This window comes from Channa argus, chromosome 5 (genome assembly GCF_033026475.1).
Source record: "Channa argus isolate prfri chromosome 5, Channa argus male v1.0, whole genome shotgun sequence".
Taxonomy (NCBI): domain Eukaryota; kingdom Metazoa; phylum Chordata; class Actinopteri; order Anabantiformes; family Channidae; genus Channa; species Channa argus.
In genome coordinates, this window is record NC_090201.1 from 17,092,583 (window position 1) to 17,108,234 (window position 15,652).

General features: G+C 38.6%; 1 protein-coding gene across 4 annotated transcripts; it reads right to left on the bottom strand.

The window, feature by feature from the left end:
* Nucleotides 1-962: 962 nt before the first annotated feature.
* brpf3a (bromodomain and PHD finger containing, 3a) lies at nucleotides 963-14,506 on the bottom strand. Of its 4 annotated transcripts, none has more exons than XM_067505678.1 (13): nucleotides 14,185-14,506; nucleotides 11,335-12,857; nucleotides 10,942-11,098; nucleotides 10,027-10,158; nucleotides 9,474-9,602; nucleotides 9,059-9,371; nucleotides 8,642-8,977; nucleotides 7,978-8,529; nucleotides 7,810-7,864; nucleotides 7,147-7,229; nucleotides 6,864-6,937; nucleotides 2,438-2,592; nucleotides 963-2,321 (listed from the first exon to the last, which is right to left on the bottom strand). In XM_067505678.1, exons 2-13 carry the CDS (start codon nucleotides 12,786-12,788, stop codon nucleotides 2,138-2,140), a joined length of 3,624 nt encoding a protein of 1,207 aa, XP_067361779.1. In that variant the 5' UTR covers nucleotides 12,789-12,857; nucleotides 14,185-14,506; the 3' UTR covers nucleotides 963-2,137. The 4 variants fall into 4 exon arrangements, with proteins under 4 accessions (XP_067361779.1, XP_067361778.1, XP_067361781.1 ...); XM_067505677.1 differs by having other exon boundaries at nucleotides 6,864-6,961; XM_067505680.1 differs by lacking the exons at nucleotides 963-2,321; nucleotides 2,438-2,592 and adding an exon at nucleotides 2,613-3,503.
* Between the last annotated feature and the right edge of the window lie 1,146 nt (nucleotides 14,507-15,652).

Consider the following 15,652-nt stretch of genomic DNA (forward strand, 5'->3'; position numbering starts at 1 on the left):
CAGCAGAAAATTCCATTAAACTGTCTTTAAGTATGAACACCAGCATTGGGAAAAGTTTCAAGATAAACATTTCTAGAGTTCAAACAGTCTTTACCAAACAGGTAAATTCCTGGTAACAAAATGGAAAACTGTTCTGTGGTCAGATGAATCAGAATTTGAAGTTCTTTTGGAAACCATGGACATTGTTGCTTGTGGACAAAGGAGGAGAGGCACCATCCAGCTTGTCATCAGCGGACAGTTATCAGTATGGGGATGCTTTAGTGCTGATGGGCAGCTTAGACATCTAGAAAGGCACCATCATTGATATATAGAATATGGCCATTTCTGTAGTTTTTTAAACATGTCCTGCCAGTTAAGTATGATCATCTTAACATTACAGAGGTTAGACTGATTGCTTTAAAAATTCTGGGAAAGGAAGATTAACTTGTAGCCTTTAAAATAGGTCAGGCACCTAAACAGTTTGGATGTAGTCAGTATAAATGTGAACTTTATCACACTTTACTTATTCTTCTTACTCTATATTTAGTTCAGATCTAACTTATAATGCCTTGAAGTCTGGGATAAATTGGTCAAACAAATGCATAACTGTGTTTAAAAAAAATAAATACATAGAAATTTGTTTCAAACAGCATTTATTCTGTGAGTGAGAAAATATTGTCTCAGGCAGATTAAAGATCTGACAGTACACTTTGAATGACAAGATCAAAAATCTCCTGTGCCACCGAGTAAAACAAAAAACCTCATATATAGACCAGTGCCGTCACTACAGCCTACAGAGATCTGATCTTGTGCCACCTCACTTCTAGAGAATATGTTCTGACATGTTGGTGAATACCATCACTATTACAAAGAGCTACTTAGCATCATACATAAATCTTTTCAATATTTTACTTTTTAAATAACACTCTTGACTGCCACAAATTATAAATTAAAATCTAAATTTGATTTTTGCATTCCTTAAATTACCTCATGTAAGCCAATATAAACATACATTTACATATTTACAAAACTATACACATGCACCTTTACTACACGGAGGTTGTATACATATATGTATATATTGTACAAACACACAGGGTTTTGCCACATATATGGCTCCAGGAATCACCAATCCTACAATCTTTTTTCTTTTAAAACAAGCTGATTGTGCTTTTCAAGTCATTTCAGCCCGATCTATAAGATTTGCAAACAACTGCAAATTCTTCAGTAAAGGATTGCAGTAGACGTTTTGATAACTCAGCATCACCTTTGTTGTGGCTTCACACCATACTAACCAAGTAGCTGCAACATTCTAGTTTCATAATACAGTTTCACAATATGGAAAAATAAGTCATAATCTCTCAAGTCTCACCTACAACACGTCATAGCTGGACTAAATCTTTAAGAATGTTAGAATTAACATCCATTTGACTAAAATGTATGTTTTCTATGCACAATGGTCCATTACATATATCAAATCAAGTTTTATTTAAATAGTCCTGAATCACAATTTTGCCTTAAGGGGCTTTAAAATCGGTACAACAGTGACACCCTCTGTCCTTAGACTCTCAACTCAAATGGTAGAAAACCTAGCAACTAAAGAGCTAGATTAATTATGCAAAGGATGATATAAATAAAAGGCCTTCAGTTTTAAGTTTTGTGTTAATATATTAACAACAGACAAACTACAGTATTGCAGGGAATGCCCAAAGGGAAAAAACTTTATAGCGGTCAAAGCAAAACTAACTTCGAGTCCAGATATGACGTAAACATTAAGTGGGACTTTCACACTTCATAAAACACAGTGAAATTTCAATGGCAAATACAATCAAAATATGTTTTGAATCAAGACAATCTATTTCACTATGAAGTATTTACACTTTTCTCACTTTGGCCTAAAATAAAAACTTTATGACACAAAGCAAAAACAACATTGTAAAACCTTTTTAAAAAAATTACAGGAATAAATGAACAAATTTAGCTATGAAAATGTTGAGCACTTTGTCATTTTAAAAATCCAAGCTTTATGCAGAAGACCTTCAAATATCATAAACTTTCGAAATGTAATCCTTTGTTTTACTTTTCCACATTTAATGAAGCTTTTGTAGATGTACATCAACCAAATATCTGGTTTAAGATAATATTTTTAAACTAAGTTTTATATAAAATTGGAGGGAGTAAAGTTAAGATTTCCTCTCACATGGTTTAAATGAACCATGGCCCGGTCATATGCAGTGTGAACAGATTTGCGAACACTGGGTTTCTTGCCTTCCAATAAGCGCAGTTTGTCTACAGTGTCATCCATTCCCAGCGGCAGTAGTTTGTTACGTGGGAGCCATTGCCTGAAAGCCAAGTGACAAAAGTGACTAAGCAGGACTATCTAATTGACTATATTTAATTGTACTTCCAAATGTTTTAAAATTCAGCAAAAGGATTATCCTGCATGACTGTATCTTACCAAGTTCTTTTGGTGTCAAAGAACAGTACTAAGAAGAGCTTTTCGCCTTCTTCTGTTTGCCTCCACTCGCCCAGTTTAAGCACCTCCACAGGAGGGACTGGAATGGGGATGCCATTGTGAAGAAGTCCTTCCTGGGGCATGTCTGGATCAACAATCTGTAAATATAGATTATGAAAGTTATACTGTAGCAGAATTTTTATTCCTTTCTATAGAATGTGACAACTAATAACAAGTTTGTTAACCATTAAAAACTGCCTTTATTGTTTCATAAACTTGGCCTAAGATTTAGAGACCTAGGTTTTTACCTCCTTAAATTAGGAAAAAAGCATTAAAATAATCAAAACATAAATATGTGCTTCTCATTTATTGTGGAAAATGATCTTCAATAAATGTTTCTGGTAAATTTAATCAGCAAATTGGAGGAATTTTAGCCCATTCCTCTTTACACAACAGCAACTCTGGGATATTGCTCAGCTGCCTTTATGAAAGTCAATTCAATTCAACTTTATTTATATAGCACCAATTTACAACAAAGTCATCTTAAGGCACTTTACATAATAAAGTCCAGACTACACAAGAAATGTCTGACTGATCGTCTTCCACAATGTTTCTATAGCTTTAAAGTCAGGATTTAAATTCAGAGTATATGTAATTTAATATACTTTAACCATTCTTTGGGATATTCTGTGTCTTGGTACATGATCTTTCTGTTGAGCTGCAGTTCACAGATAGATACATTGACATTTTTGTGTAAATTTCTCTTGTATCAATGTATAATGTATTGAATAATGCAGTATCCGTAAAAGAACAAAGCAGGTGAAAATTATCATACTCCCACCAATATGTTTCACAGATGAGAAAAGGTTTTGTGCTGGAACACAGTGTTCGGCTGGTGCCAAACATAATGCTTCTCATTGAAAGAATAAAAAAGTTCTTCTTTGGTCTTTTCTGTCTACAGAACATTCTCCCATCTGATTACTGGCTTATCCACATCACTGAGCAAACTGTAGAGGAACAGCATTGGTCTCTCTGGAGAGTAGGGGCTTCTTACACTTGATGTTAGTTCCTAAGGTTTAGGAGTATAGAAGTCAGCACATCATGTCACATGACCAACCAGTGAGTGCTCCTTGCTGCACATGCAGATCAGCAGTGTGTATTGATGGGACTATTGAGCTGCATATGTGGCTATTACTGGTTACTGTGGAATTCCATGTATTATGCATTTCCAGTATGCAGTGTTTATACTTTTACTACCTTAGGGAATGTTGTACATTTTACTTTACTGCATTCATTCAGTAAGTGTAGTTACTAGTTAACTTTCAGGTGAGGATCAGACATCAAGTTCAGCTCTATGATTGTCTGCCACCAAACAGTTGCAATAATTTGAGTCTGGAGCAGGAACCAGACCACACCAAACAAGAGATCCTATGGGAAGAAGATCAGCACTAGCAAGTTGCTGCCTCAAGACTCTTGTAGCCATAAGTGTGAATGCCCTGCACATGCTTGGCAGCAGAGAATCATACAGTTGAACTTGATTTCTAATCTTTATCTGAGAAGTGTGTGTAAGTAAAAATATAAAATAGCATATTGTAGAAACACTTAATATACATAGTTCCTCAATAGTTAGTTCTTTTGGCTTCAGGGTCGCCACAGGGGATCATGGTCCACATGTTGATTTGGCACAGTTTTTACGCCAAATGCCCTTCCTTACGCAACCCTCCCCAATTTCTATTGAGTTTGTGGGAAAGGGCTGTTGGAATTTCAGTATCTTGCCCAGAGACACTTCAACATATATCTGGGACCTGGGATCGAACCACTAACCCTGTGGTCCTTGTACAACTGGCCTACCAACTGAGCTACAGCCACCCCTCCTCAATTCAAGTTCCTCAATAACCATCAATAATATCAACATTTTAACTACCAGCTTAATGGGCATCTACATAAATCTTTATAATGCACTTAAAAATATAATGTGTAACGTAATGTTTGTCACTGTGAACGTTTGTGTAATAAGTATTTCATTCAAGTCTGAGGCATCAACTTGGTGCTGCGATTTTTCTTCCCACATGGTCCACCATTTTTGGTGTTGCCAGAGACTAAAATGATTGTAGATTTTTTGCAGAAGAGAATCATACAACTGAACCTGATGTCTGCTCTTTATCTGAAAAGTAATTAATTAATAATTAATTAATTAGTAATTAATAATTACCCTTCTTGAATCAATATAATTGAGTAAAAAGTAAAATATTTCCCAACAAAGTGTGAATTGAATTATAAAAAAGCACATACTTCAAATACTTGATACAAAATATACCCCAGTATCCATAATATTAACATTTTAGCTAAACGCCTCCGGCAGATAAGTCTTCTGAGCATGTGACATGACATCAAGACTTCTATACTCCCAAGCCTTAGGAACTAATGCCTACCCTTTACCCAATACTACGCACACAGTACAGAGAGCTGGAATGCTTAAAGTCCTAAAAAGAAGGGTTTTTTTAATTTGGTGTGTTCGATTTGACTACTGGTATTGAGTGTAATTCATTTTAGACCAGTCTTAAATACCAAATAGTATTGACTCCTTGAGTCCGTGAAACATTTGCATTTGTTTAAAAGCTTAGGCTGTTACTGGGCAGGCAAAAAAAGGCCAAACAATGGTGCTGATTGTCATATTAAAGTATATAACAATAATATTAATGTAATATTATAATATTACAGGATTTGTATACAAATGTGACTCTGTATAGTTTTTTTTTTGTCACACTAAACATTAACACTAACAGTTATCCCAAACTCTCTGCTCCCCCAACCCCGGGTCCAATGTCAACAGTGTTTTTTTATACCCATTTAAAATGGCCTGCTCTTTACCCACTGGACCACAGGCACATAGAGGGCTCAGAATATGGCCTGTTTGGAAAATAAATTGAATACCCTCGCACTATGATGTAATACCAGACCTGCAGCAATCATCTCTAATGACTATGTCACAGCCAAAACACAATACAGCCATTTTCTAGACATTGCACTAGAATTCCTTGTGAGTTATTACTAGAGGTTGTGAGCTTTCTGTGAGCTGTGAGTTTTTAACACTATGTACTTTGGTGATTAGATAAATGAGTTTGCAGTAATGTAACTATGGTGACTATGAGTGTGCCTCAACTTGAAACAGACAAAATAGTGTTATTCTCTAGAAGGAAAGTATATTTGAACATTTGCTAGCAAGAGTTTTAATGGTCCTGGAATAACCCTAACCATACATACTGAAAAAATATTTAGTTCTTTTGTAGATAAATAAAAATTACAATTATTCACGCTGAAGTACTGTGCTTGGTCCTTCTCTCATGTTAGAAACATGGATAGCTATCAATCCTGCAACAGACACAGACGTTTAGGAAAACAAGCCTCTACATTTATAGGTCAAAGTGAGACAGTGTCAAAAAACTGCAATGTTTGAAGACAAACACCAACACATTAATGCTTTAACAGCCTACGACACAGGCCGGGCCTGGTGGGGTTCCCCCTCTTATTTGCACTCACTACTCCCAGAGGAAGTCTTGCACTAAGCACTGCTTTTGCATCGCTGATGCAGCTGCAGTCCTAACAAGACACACTCCAAGCCTTCAGGTCTGTGTCTCACAGAGTAAGTGAGATGCTTTGTGTTAAATGTCGATGTCAGCGATGATGCCTACATGCTCCAAAGAGAATCTATTTTTGTCAAATATATTTAGTTACTCCAGTAGGTCTTCTGTGTCAAAAATTAAAAGTTTAAAAAGATAAAAAGATCTGCGTCCCTGCCTGCGTGAGCAATGCTTAATGGATAATTTTGGTCATTTTCTAAATTAATCATATTGTCCAAAATCACTATACAGATGCTTATGCCAACATTTAATCATCTTTGCTCATGTTGGGTTAGTTGTCAGTCTTTGGAGTCTCCATAATTCCTCCTTAAATGTCGCGTATGTGTAGTTCACCGACCAAAATACAAGAAAGAGCCGAATCAGAACATAAAAATAGAAAGGGCACAGGTTTTGGAATGAAGAAATATGTCATCCAGTGGAGCGCTGTTCTGGCTGATGTGTTTTTAACAGGTTTTGGACAACAATGAAAGTCTTTGACAGCAACAAACTAGTGAATCCAAGCTATAGGCTGACAACTAACCAAATATGAGAACAACTCAGTGTTTGCTTTAGAATCCGTATCACGTTTGTGGACAATACGATTGATTGGGAAAATTACTAAATTGATGCTTTCCATTTGTTAAGTTAAACAATTTCTGTTTGAAAATCTGATCTTTTTTTAGGCCAAATGTATGCAGATATGGAATATTCTAAAGCATACACAAACTTTCAAGCACCACTGTTTTAGTGATGAGAGAGACCGAAAGGAAATCTTGGCATGCAAATCATAAAAAGAAATACATTCTCACCATTGCTGGATATGATGGATATCCTCTACATTTAGCCCAAACGAGGTCCAGTGGTGCAAGCTCAGTCTCACTATCTAAAGACAGAAGCGTAGACTTTCCTGTGAACAGGATATTCCAATACATCTAATTAATTTGTTTTCATGACAGCTCTTGATCCCAAACTTATACTGAACTTGAATTGTACTGATTATGAAAACTAAACATTTGCTCTTTGTATGTAGACTTTTGCATTATACATCCAGACAGAGGCAATTCTATGTATTTTGATGGCTTTTACACATACCAGATGCCGAGATGTCTCCATTTTCACTAGTAGGGACTTTGGCCAGTGCAGGTTTACCCCGACTACGCTTGGGTGGTGGGACACTTCCGCCATAAACAAAAATAAAAAATAAAAAATTATGTGAATTAGTTTTAAACTGGCAATAAAAGATTCTTTTGATTACTTATGGGCAGCAGACACAAGCTCTGAACATTGAAATGTAAATGACTCCTTAGGTTAATATGACACACAGAGTGAATTATTTCACTTCCAGTGGATAAGGAGCAACATTTGCTCCATTTTATAATTACTTAGTTTCCACCAACTTGTCTCTTTTTGTTTTGTTTTGATTTGTTTGACTGCTACATTTTCAACTTTGTTTTCATTAATCATGTTGTTTTGTCCTTGGCGAATAATGCGGGGCTTGACATAGTTTAGCTAAAATCAATCCAAAAGGTGACAATAAAGCAGGAAAGCTAAGGGATGAAAAATCTATACAAGCTAAAATCTTTGTAGTCAGTAAATTTTCTATAGGCTTATCCTTATCAGTGACCTCTTTCATATAACATCCTAAGTAATCATTTTTTTTTAAATAAATGAATTATAGCATTTAAGGTACAATTTATTATCAAGGTAAAGCTACAATTCTAACCCAAAAAAGGTAAAGCAGCTCTCAATACTCACTTTAATTTCTGGTCTTCATCCTCCTCTGCAGAGGTGTGCTTTCCATTTGTCAAGCCTAGTCCAACAAAAAATAATTAATTAAAAAAAAGAAAAAAGGCTGATTTGGACTTTTTGAATTTCAACAATCTCTTTCAAGATTCAAGTGATTGTGATCCATTTCTCATATACCTTCTTCTCTGGGTGGTAGAAGCTGTTTGTCTACTTCACTTTCTGAACTCAGGCGTCTGGACCTCAGGTGGTGTGAGCAGGGAGAAGAAGGTTTAGGGGAGGCGTTTGGAGTAGGAGGTAAGGTGATGTTGGTTACACTGGGTGAATCTGGGATGGTCGGGTTACTATCCAATCCATTGCTTTTTCCCTCAGACATTTTCCCATTTTCTTGTGGCGAGGACTTGTTTTTTGCCATCCTTGCCCCATTTTTTGCTTTCTTAAACAGAACGGATGTACGACGACCAACCCCAACCAATGGCAGTGTTGGGGGTGTACCCAGTGGTGTAACCTCATGAACAGCCTCTGGTTGTGAAGTTGGTGTTTCACCGACTTCAGCCTCATCTTCTCCTTGGCTTTTGCTCCCACTGCGGGATAATCTTTGACGTTTGTACGAGCGCCCAGGAGATCTTCGCCCTCCAGTTATGATGCCAAGGACAGGGGGCTCGAGAGGAGCATCTCCTGGAAGTGGTGACGATACTGGGCAAGTAAGCTCTAACACAGGTGGGGAGTCATCTGGATCAAAGTGATATTCATTTCAGAATTACAAATAATGTGCAAACTCTGTTATTAATAGTGAAATTATATTGAAGTAAATTAATATTACACTGTAAAATGTTTTTTTTACCTGCCCCACAGTTGGACACAGTCAAAGGCCCATTATCCACAACACCTGTCTTCTCAGTTGTCTTTCCTTTCTCCTCCTCTTCTTCTTCTTCCTCCTCGTCCTCCTCCTCTTTTTCTTCATCCTCTTTATTATTACCATTCATATTCTGAGTTATTTGCTGCTGCTGGTTTATCTTCTGCCTGAGAGTGTTGATCTCACGGCGCAGCAGCCTAATACGCTTGGTTCGGCCACCACTAGTACGCATGGATGTAACCATGTCTAGTTTATCCAGTAAGGCTTTCAATTGCTCATCTATGGTTAAATGCAGTCTGTTGTCTGGATCTAGCATAGAGTCAACTGTGGGAAAAAAGGAAATGAATATATGAAGCAAGCAGTTTATGTTCATTACCAATTATCTAGTTCCCACTTTCAACTCACCATCATCCCATGTACAGTGGTAGAAGCCATGTTTGTTCGGCGCCTCTGGGAGATGCATGCCAGTGTTAGGGTCCAGGCCAATGCTCTGAGATTGCCTGTGAGCATGACGGAGGATGGCTCCACCCACCTCCTGCAGCTGCAAGGCTGCCTTGTGAAACATTGTGTCCTTGGAGTTATACTTGAGGCAGTTGGAAATCAAGAGGTCAAAATCCTTCTCTAGGTCTGCGATAGAGTAATAGGCATGTTCCTCCAGTTTAGTCCGCATAGTGGAGAAGTCCATGGGTTGGGAAACAAACTCCAGGTAATCTGGGACCTTAGTGTGTCATTACCATCAGAATATAAGATGTGTCATATTATTGCCAAATGTAATGAAAACTGTGTAGTTAAAAAGATGAAGATGTCTTACTGCACCAACCTCTGACAGATTGACAGGCTGAGTGAAGATTTTGGCTGTGTCCTTCTCTTGCAGTTGGTCCAAGGTCGATCGCAAAAGCACCAATGCAGGGGTCAACTTTAACTCAAGAGCAGCTTGCTGAATTTTTATCTGTAGAGTGATGATGTAAACACACACGGAAATACAAGGTAATTCTACAGGATTCAAGAGACCACAAATTAACTATGCCTCCAAAAATTGTATTTATTACTGAATCATTGGCTGATCATTTTTGAAATGTAATTATTACTATGTTTAGTAAACTTCCCACACTTTCTTAGAGAACAGTGCAGAAATTTTCCAAATCACATTTCAAATTGCTGAGGTTTTCAGACACTTACCATATAGCCAATTAGATCGTTATTACATAATTGACAAATATTAACATTTGAGAGCTGGATTTTGTGAAATTTGTGAAGTTTCTAATCAATTTTCTCTATCCTTTTTAAATGACAATTTTGACACAAAAAAATTCAAACATAACATCTAAATGAAAAGTGCTTTTTTCATGCCTCAGACTTTCCCTCTATCGCACCTGTTCTCTCTTTAGCCTCTCTCTCTTGCGGATGAGCTCCACCAAAAGTCTGGCTCTTTCCAGGTCTTGCCTCAGTTTTTGCCAGTATCGAAGCTCCTCTCTTGCAGCACACAGCTTCTCATCAGGCTCTTTCTGTACATGAACCGAAAAGCACAAAGAGGTCCGATTTGTGAGCTGCAAAGTTTGCTTCTGGTACCACCCTCCAGGCTCTTAGTAAGAAATCAATACAAGTCCCCCATAATTTCAGCCAAAAATAATGTTGTTATAAATTGTATTTTATCATCTCAGTCACTAATAATAATATTTTTTTAACCAGCACACCTTTGTTTAAACAGCCATCCCCTAGCATTATAAATGAATGAGCAAACACGATATCCATCACTTTTTACACGTTGTGGCTATCTGCAGCAACCAAGACAAAACTGTGAAGGGTTGTGTGGAGACTTGCCATCTATTTGAATCACCCAATGCAAAGTGTGATGTCTGGGCTTATGCTTGATTTCAGTATTTGAGAATACAAGAATGCTGAGTGCCATGATAGACTCTGCTTTGAGCAGACTTTATTCTCTGAAGGCCTGTTACTCTGACAATAGTGCAGGTTTCAATATTTTATGATACTCAACCACATAGATAAACATTTAAAGTAATTCAAAATCAATGTAGAGGCTAGTTTTAGGCCTTAGTTATGGGCACTGTTAATCATGTGAAGAATGGCAAAATTACACATGCTTAGCTATGACTGTTAGTGTGAAGACTTAAACTCCGACACCTAATACAAGCTCTTTTACAATAGCAGTATACTTGCTGATGTGTTGCAATTGTAGATGCTATTTTATGGAAAAGATTAATTTAGATAATTCTTATTTTTCTTCTTTTTTTTTTTAAACATATGTAGTCTTACATTATTCTCTTTACCTGCTCTGCAGTCCTGTGGGCCTGTAAATGGGAATGAAGTCGACGTATTAAAGGCATCCCATTTCTTGACTGTCGTTTCAGTAACCAGTAGTTATGAAGCCTCTGCATGAACTGATTCTTCCTCTGAACTTCAACTCCTGTGCAGATCTTGTTTAACCTGTAAAATTGTACAAGTTTCGCATTACAAAATTTTGGGCGATACTGGGGCAACACCGCTAACCTATTAAAATACAATTTAAAATTTAAAAAAATACTCCCAATGTACTGTATCTAAACCAAATTAGTATAAAAAATGCAGAATTACTTCCAAGATCACTGGAAGTATAGTAAAAAAAACGTATTTAAAAGCAACAGATACTGGATTTATGTAAATTCAATATGCAAATATCACACCTGTGAGACGGGATCTGAGGCACAAGCAGCACAGGCACATTTGAGCGACGTGTTGAGCCACCAGATCCTTTTCCATTCTTCTTTTTCTGGCCCTTAGAGGATTTCTTGTTCGGTGGTGAGGGGGAGGTTTGAGTATATGACCTTTGACCCCGGTTCCCTCTGCCCCCCACCATTCTCCCTTCAACTGACTCGTCTCCTGAACCATCCCGGCGAGACCCTACAGGAGAGTGATGCTCACAGAAAGCAGTCTTCTTCACAGAGAAGGTGGTACCATTGATGCCTGTCTCCCTTACTGGGTCTATCTTCATAAAAAGGCCAGCCTTCTGAGCGCAGGTAACATGAAAGGCCCTGTAACAGTTCGCCTTGTGGCACTGAATGGATGCTCCCCTGCCTTTCTGCTTACACAGGTAGCAGGTGAGCTTCCATCGAGCAGGAGGGATGTTCTTGACCCCCTCAACGGGCTCTAAAAAAACTGTATTTGCAAAGCACACCTCCGGGATCCATATGGCACAGACAACATGGGCCCAGCGTCCATCACTTGTCTGTTTGAAGGCACCTCCTCGGTTGGGGCAAAGCACACAGTCTACAGGACGGGAGGGGGACTGCAGGCAGCAGCGGCACAGCCACTGGCCTTCAGGTACATAGGGCACACCATAACACTCCTGGTGCACAGCCAGGTTGCAAATGTCACAGAACAGGATGACATTACTGTTTAGACACTCATCATCCAGACAGACACAGCAGAAGGCATCCTCATCGACAGCAGTCTGGGACAGAGCCTGGCTACGGGACTCCAGGATGGACTCCCTCTCAAGACGGTCGATCAGCAGCTCAAAAGTATCTGGAGTTACAGAAGCATGGCCATCAGACACTCTCTTTTGATTCACCATTTCCAGCCAGGCCAGGTCCTCCTCATCCATGTCATATTCAGCCACACTGTCCTGTTCCTCCCCCGATTTTTCTATGTAACGATAATAGGCTGTTGGAAGAGGAGGTGCTTCTGAAGGACAACACGAACTCAACACACGAAAAGTGGGCTCAGGCAAAGAGGTTTCGTGGGACAGGTGCTGGAAGGAATTGGTAGCTCCTGTGTGCTGGGAGCCAGATTGTGTGTTTTGTTGAGATGTATTTTTATTACTTCTCCTGCTTTTACTGTTTGAGGGTTTCCTCCAAGATCTTGTTTTACTTTGTGTTTGTTCACTGTTCTCCTTGTTGCTGTTGCACTCAGTAATGTCCTGGGCCATCATCTCATCCTCAGTTATAACAGGCAGAGGATCTGTGATGTTAATCCTATGGAGCCTTCCATCTAGGTCCACTTCCACTATTCTCTGTGCCTGAGCATATGTCAAAGTCTCCCTGGATGGAGAGAGCTGCAGTCTGTAGGGCGAGGGGGGCCGCAACTGGCCAGAAGAGCCCCTGCCCCTTCCTCTTCCTCTGCCTCGACCCCTACCCATGTTGATTCCGATAACAACTGTTTCACATTCCTCCTTCACACCTTCAGCATGGGGGTTTACACCCGCTCCCTAAGAGATGAGAAGAAAGATTTATGCAGTGATTATCTTTAAGAAACTGATGTATGGTCATAAATGAAAATAAGTGAAAAATCTAAAAACTTGTAGGGAAAACTGAGGATTTGTTGTCTTTTTCAGGAACATCACACAAGCATACCACAAAGTAATGATATAACAAGTACTTACCAAAATACTGTTTAAACTTTCCACCTTATGTGTATTAAGGTTTTTTCTGGTCCCAAATATGTAATTTAGGCACCATTTAGAAGATTGCCTGATAGATCGGTTTATGTGGCACTTCAGTCTTGTTGAACATGCTGTTTGTACATATTTGAATCAGCTTTTGCTGGGAAATAACTACAGTTTATCATTTTATTACCACCTGCAGTAAGTTTAAATTTAAATTAACATTAACCATCAGTGGTTAATGGTTGTATTAATAACTTATAATAACTGACTGGTCAATGTAACTTCTTTATATTCTGATACCTATCTGACCTAGCTGAAGCGCTGTTGGACTTTAGTTCCCAAGGTATTTTAATGTATGTACATTACACAGCACTACTAAGGTGAGAGAAAAAAAACAAAAAACAAAAATTTAAATTTAATAAAGAAGTAATTATAAATGTTGCCTTTATCCGTAATTAATAAATTTGTTACAAATTGTCTTCAGTATTCTGTCTTCAGAGATTTTATACTATCTATACTATAGGTGTGCAAAGATTTATTCCTGTGTTTTTTCTGGACACGAAAGGGTCAACTCTGGTGCTGTTGTAATAAAAACACAGCATGTTACCTCAGCTCTTGCTGCACAAACAGCACTACAATAAATAGGACTGAATGCATGCGTGTAGCTCAGCTGTTTCTTCATTGGTCAAATCAGGAGTCGATAACACTGCCACATTTCTCTCAGCCCAATCAAATAGCAGTAGCCTCTATTTTTTTCCTTGTTGCTGAGCGTAGTTAGGTTGAAGGGTACTAAATACCAGCCCGAGTATCTAACATCTGTCAGCCATTTTAAGCGCACAACAGCAGAGACAACATTTGTATTGCAAGTTGATTAGCAGCCCAATTATACACGCGAAAAGCAACCAGAAAGCATTTGCACTATATGCACCGTGACTTAATGCATAACTTGACTGCATGTATACATTTGATGTGACGTATACATCAAATCGCAGCGTTACAGGTATTGCTTTGTACCAGACCCCTGCAAAAAGATTGTATATTGCTGATGTGATAACGTTACTCGGTCGGACAGGACAAACAGGAGTCATGTCACAAACCCAAACACTTACTAAACCACGCTGAAAACATTGAAAATAACAAAGTCGATTACCTTTAAATACCGTCGTCTGCAGTGAGAGTGCCAAACGGAATAACTGCACCTGGCTAAATGTCAGCTAGTGACAGACCACAACCGAGGCGGACATGCTAGCTGTTAGCTTAGCTAACCGGTAATTTCGGAAGCGACAGCGTCATCTTCAGCACTTCACTTCTCCGCTGCGACAACGGTCAGACACACCAACTCGACCCGGTCTCATAGCTACGGTTAAAACCTTTCAAATGATGGTAGTTATCAATTTAGGTGCAGCAAAGTTTCGAAGATATCAAATTAATCTACCTTGGATGAGGCTAAATATTCAGTCAAGATGGCTTGAAAAATACGCCCCTTTGGAAAAAACACTTCAGCCAATTGCATGTCTCTGCTTCGACTCGCGTGCAACGCGCACCGGTTTCTGATTGGCCAACGCCATACAACGAAGTCATCGCAGTCAATCCACAGTTCAGCTCGTACAGAAGCGATGAGAAAAACAACGAAGTATATATCGCGCGCTTTATTGCTGCAAATATTGATAATTTGTTGGATTATTGATTCGTGGGTACAAACTGTAGGGTAAATGTTGCCTGGATTCTTCAGCAGTCGAAGCTTTATTGTAGAGTGACAAAAAATAATCACATCTAATAAAATCTCTTAAGTTTGTCAGAAGACATGTGGAAGACTGAAGTCAAGTAGTTACTAAGGTCAAACATTGAGCTTTTTGACCATTATACACTACGACTGGGAAAGAACCCGGGCTGCATTTGTGTGTACTGTAATTTCCGTTGTTGACACTTTTAATTCCTTCAGAGGAGTCAGGTGTTTTGCTGGCCTTTTTCTTGCACAGTCACTCACTTTTTGAAAACAGCTGGCTCTGGGCACATTTATGCTCATGCTGTGTTCCTTCTATTTCTTTTAAATGTATTTAATGTACTCTAAGAAATATTTAATGATGTGTTCTAGTTTCATGTTGTATATTTTGGCCAGGATAATAATTTACCAATAACGGGACCTTTCAGATATTGTGGTATTTGTACTACCTTTAAACCTTTAAGCACATTCAGTGCACTCAGGTGATCTACATTTAACTAATTGTGTAACTTTGAAAGCCAGTCACCTCCATCCATCCATCCATTATCTGTACCCACTTATCCTGTTTGGAATGCAGGGGGGCTGGAGCCTATCCCAGCCATCATAAGGCCACAGGTCTCCAGTCTGTTTCAGGGCCAACACAGAGAAACATACACAGACAAACAAGACAGGCAATTTCGAGCCTCCGATTGCATGAATTTTGATTGGAGGAAACCAACACAAGCGGGAGGGAAACATGCAAACTCCACACATAGTGAGGAGCGAGGGAGAAAACCTGCAACCTTCTAGCTTTGAGGTGCCAGCACTAACCAATCACTAAGTTTATTAAGATCAATTTGACATTCCACTTTGACATGAAAGTCTTTTTTTTACATTTTATGTCATTTATTTTTTA